At 47.0% G+C, this 3314-nt stretch overlaps 1 protein-coding gene across 1 annotated transcript in view; it reads right to left on the reverse strand.

Annotated features, from left to right (window-relative positions):
- The window catches only part of MMP17 (matrix metallopeptidase 17), a gene marked incomplete at its 5' end in the record, with an annotated part of 20860 nt that extends 17564 nt beyond the window's left edge, over positions 1-3296 (reverse strand). Inside the window, one exon of the mRNA XM_015828141.1 lies at positions 3166-3296. Within this exon, the coding sequence (XP_015683627.1) occupies positions 3166-3296 (131 nt within the window). The remainder of the gene's footprint in view (positions 1-3165) is intronic.
- Positions 3297-3314: the final 18 nt, after the last annotated feature.

A 3314-nucleotide genomic window follows, 5' to 3' on the forward strand; every position in this document is an offset into this window, starting at 1 on the left:
GGAGGGGAGGAAGAGGAGGGGAGGAGGAGGAAGGCAGGAGGAAGAGGAGGAGGGAGGAAGAGGAGGAAGGGAGAAGGAGGGGAGGAAGAGGAGGAGGAAGAGGTGAGGAGGAGGGGAGGAGGAAGAGGAGGAGGGGAAACAATCAAGTAGTAGGCCCTTCCTCTCTCTTACTCTTTGCTCCATGTTCATTGAACCAACCGCAACAACACAACAACCTCGGCAGCAGCTACTGGCTCAGTTGCTGACCTTGAAAGGGCTCAACACAGCTGGATCGTGGCAAGCTGCTTGACCTTCAACAGCTGGCCCTAAAACCCTTGAGAAGAACTACAGAATCCAAGGACTCGGAATCCGCAGCTTCTCAATTCTCCACAAAGAGTTCCGCCCTCCTCACCTCAGCTCCAATGGACGGCTGTAGCCACTGTCTTCGGGGCGCAGCATTTGGAGAAGAGGGTCCTTCTGCAAGACCCTTTGAAAAGCTACGATGCTGCTGCTCGGGAACCCAGCGGCATAAATCCTAGGGCTGGAAGGGGCTTTGGAGGTCTTCTAGTCCAACCCTTTGCCTGACACCTTCTTGAATCTTGGACAAACGGCTGTCCAATTTTTTCTGGAAGACCTCCATCGATGGAGCAGCAGCCCGAGGACTCCTCAAGAGGTTGCTTCCTCCACACTTTCCTTTCTTACACCCTCTTCTTGGTCATTGCCATCAGCCTCCACAAACTCTCACACGGGCCAGGAGGGGGCGCTCTGGCCACATCGCTGAATTTGGATGAGTTGCTAAGGTCAAGAGATGCCAACTGGAGATCTTGTTCATCTTGCAAAATTCTCTGGGGGGGGGGGTGGAGAGAGAAATTTCTCCAGTTCACGTTGATGTTAAGATGTCCCAGAGAGGGAATAAATCACGCCCGGTGCCCAAATGGATCTTTTTCCTACATGATCCGCCGTCCAGATCTGAAGAACCCCGGCGGCAAGGGAGCGGTATTTAAGAGGGTTTAGTGAAAAGGCGAACGACCAAAGTGCTGCGGAGGTCTGGACCTTGTGAGTCACAACCCATCTTGTGAAAACATCCGCTTCTATTTTCCCCGGCCTAATTCCTAGATCTTTTCTGTTTTCAATGTTGACAGCTTTATTTGGTATTTTATTTTATTTTATTTGGTATTTTGGGGAAACTGCGCAGTCTGGATTCATTTGCCAATCGGAACAAGAATCTAGTCGACTCATAGTCAGCACTAAATTGGCCCTAGATAACCCTTAATGGAATTCAAGAGGGGTTCGACTTAAGGCCGCTTGTGGGAACGTGACAACTCCAGGCTGGTTCCTCTCCTGACTCCACCCCAGATTCTACCTCTGTCTCCTAGATGTAGCACCCAAATCAATAAGATGCATTAACGGAATAACAGAAGAATAACAGAGTTGGAGTGAATAGAATAGAGCTGGAAGGGACCATGGAGGTCTTCTAGTCCAGCCCCCTGCTCAAGCAGGAGAACCTATACCATCTCAGACACTAGTCTAGTGTCTCTTCTTAAAAACCTCCAGTGATGGAGCGCCCACGATTTCTGAAGGCCAGCGGTTTCATTGGTTAATTGTCCTCACCGTTAGGAAGTTTCTCCTTAATTCCTGGTTGCTTCTCTCCTTGATTAGTTTCTTGTCCTGCCTTCAGGTGCTTTGGAGAATAATTTGACCCCCTCTTCTTTGTGGCAGCCCCTCAAATAATGGAAGGAACCTTGGAGGTCTTCTAGTCTAACCTCTTATTCAAGCAAGAAACCCTATACCATTTTAGACAAATGGCTGTCCAGTCTCTTCTTAAAAACCTCTAGTGCTGGAGCACCCCCAATTTCTGGAGGCAAGCTGTTCCACTGGTTAATTGTTCTAACTGTCGGTTCTCTCCTTGATGAGTTTCCATCCGTTGCTTCTTGTCCTGCCTTCAGGCGCTTTGGAAAATAGCTTGACTCCCTCTTCTTTGTGGCAGCCCCTGAGATATTGGAACCCTGCTGTCATGTCCCCCCTCGTCCTTCTCTTCGTTAAACTAGACAGACCCAACATTTGTCCGGCACAAAGATGATTAGGGGACTGGAGGCTAAAATATATAAGGAACGGCTGCTGGAATTGGGTATGTCTAGTTTAATGAAGAGAAGGACAAGGGGGGACATGATAGCAGTGCTCCAGTATCTCAGGGGCTGCCCCAAAGAAGAGGGAGTCAAGCTATTCTCCAAAGGGCCGGAAGGCAGGACAAGAAGCAACGGGTGGAAACTAACCAAAGAGAGAAGCAACCTAGAACTAAGGAGAAACTTCCTGACAGTCAGAACAATTAACCAGTGGAACAACCTGCCTCCAGAAGCGGTGAATGCACCAACACTGGAGGTTTTTAAGAAGAGACTGGACAGCCCTTTGTCCGAAATGATATAGGGTTTCCTGCCTGAGCAGGGGGTTGGACTAGATGACCTCCAAGGTCCCTTCCAACTTTACTACTACTACTACTACTACTACTACTACTACTATTATTATTATTATTATTATTATTATTATTATTATTATTATTATTATTATTATTATTATCATTCCGGATCTCCCCTCCTTCCGCCGCGCCCTCAAGACATGGCTATTCCAACTAGCGGGGCTGGCCTGAGGGGTATTTTAGATTGATTTTAATTTGATTTTATATTGGGTGTTTATAAAATTTTAAATGAAACAGCAAAATTAATATTTTCTTTTAATAGTATTTTAAAATGGTGTTTTGTAAGGTTTTTTATCTGTTTTTAGCTTGCTGTAAGCCGCCCTGGGTCCGCCAGGAGAAGGGCGGGGTATAAATCTAATAAAATCTAAATCTAAAATCTAAATCTAAATCTAAAATCTCCCGAAACCGCAGTGCTGACCAATCCTCTCCAAATCACGATTGGTAACCCTAGAAAACAAACTCACCAAATAACCCAACGAGCTAGAGATCTGTTTTGGACCGCAAGCCAACCAAAGCTCTTTCTGGAGGTGGAAGGGGCCAAGAAACCTCACCACCTTCACATTATAACGGAAGCCACAATTTGAGAGCGTTTGCACCCAACATTTGTGAAATGGCATCTTTGGGGTCAAGTGATGACACTATCCTCGGTGAAAAGAGCTCCCGTCATCACTCACCGAAAGGGCAGGGATGGCATGAATGGTTTCATTTCCTACCTCCAGGATAAATTCCTTTTGTTCCACTTGGTAGATCCCTGGGTAGATCGTTTCTTCCTCGACTTTGCTTCTGCAAGATCCGGCAAAGAGCAGCGGGGTGTTTTCATCAATTTGAAGGTGGCTTCATCTACAGATTCCCCCCCAGAGAC

This window comes from Protobothrops mucrosquamatus, unplaced genomic scaffold (assembly GCF_001527695.2).
Source record: "Protobothrops mucrosquamatus isolate PMUCROS unplaced genomic scaffold, P.Mucros_1.0 scaffold4271, whole genome shotgun sequence".
NCBI classification, from domain to species: Eukaryota; Metazoa; Chordata; class Lepidosauria; order Squamata; family Viperidae; genus Protobothrops; species Protobothrops mucrosquamatus.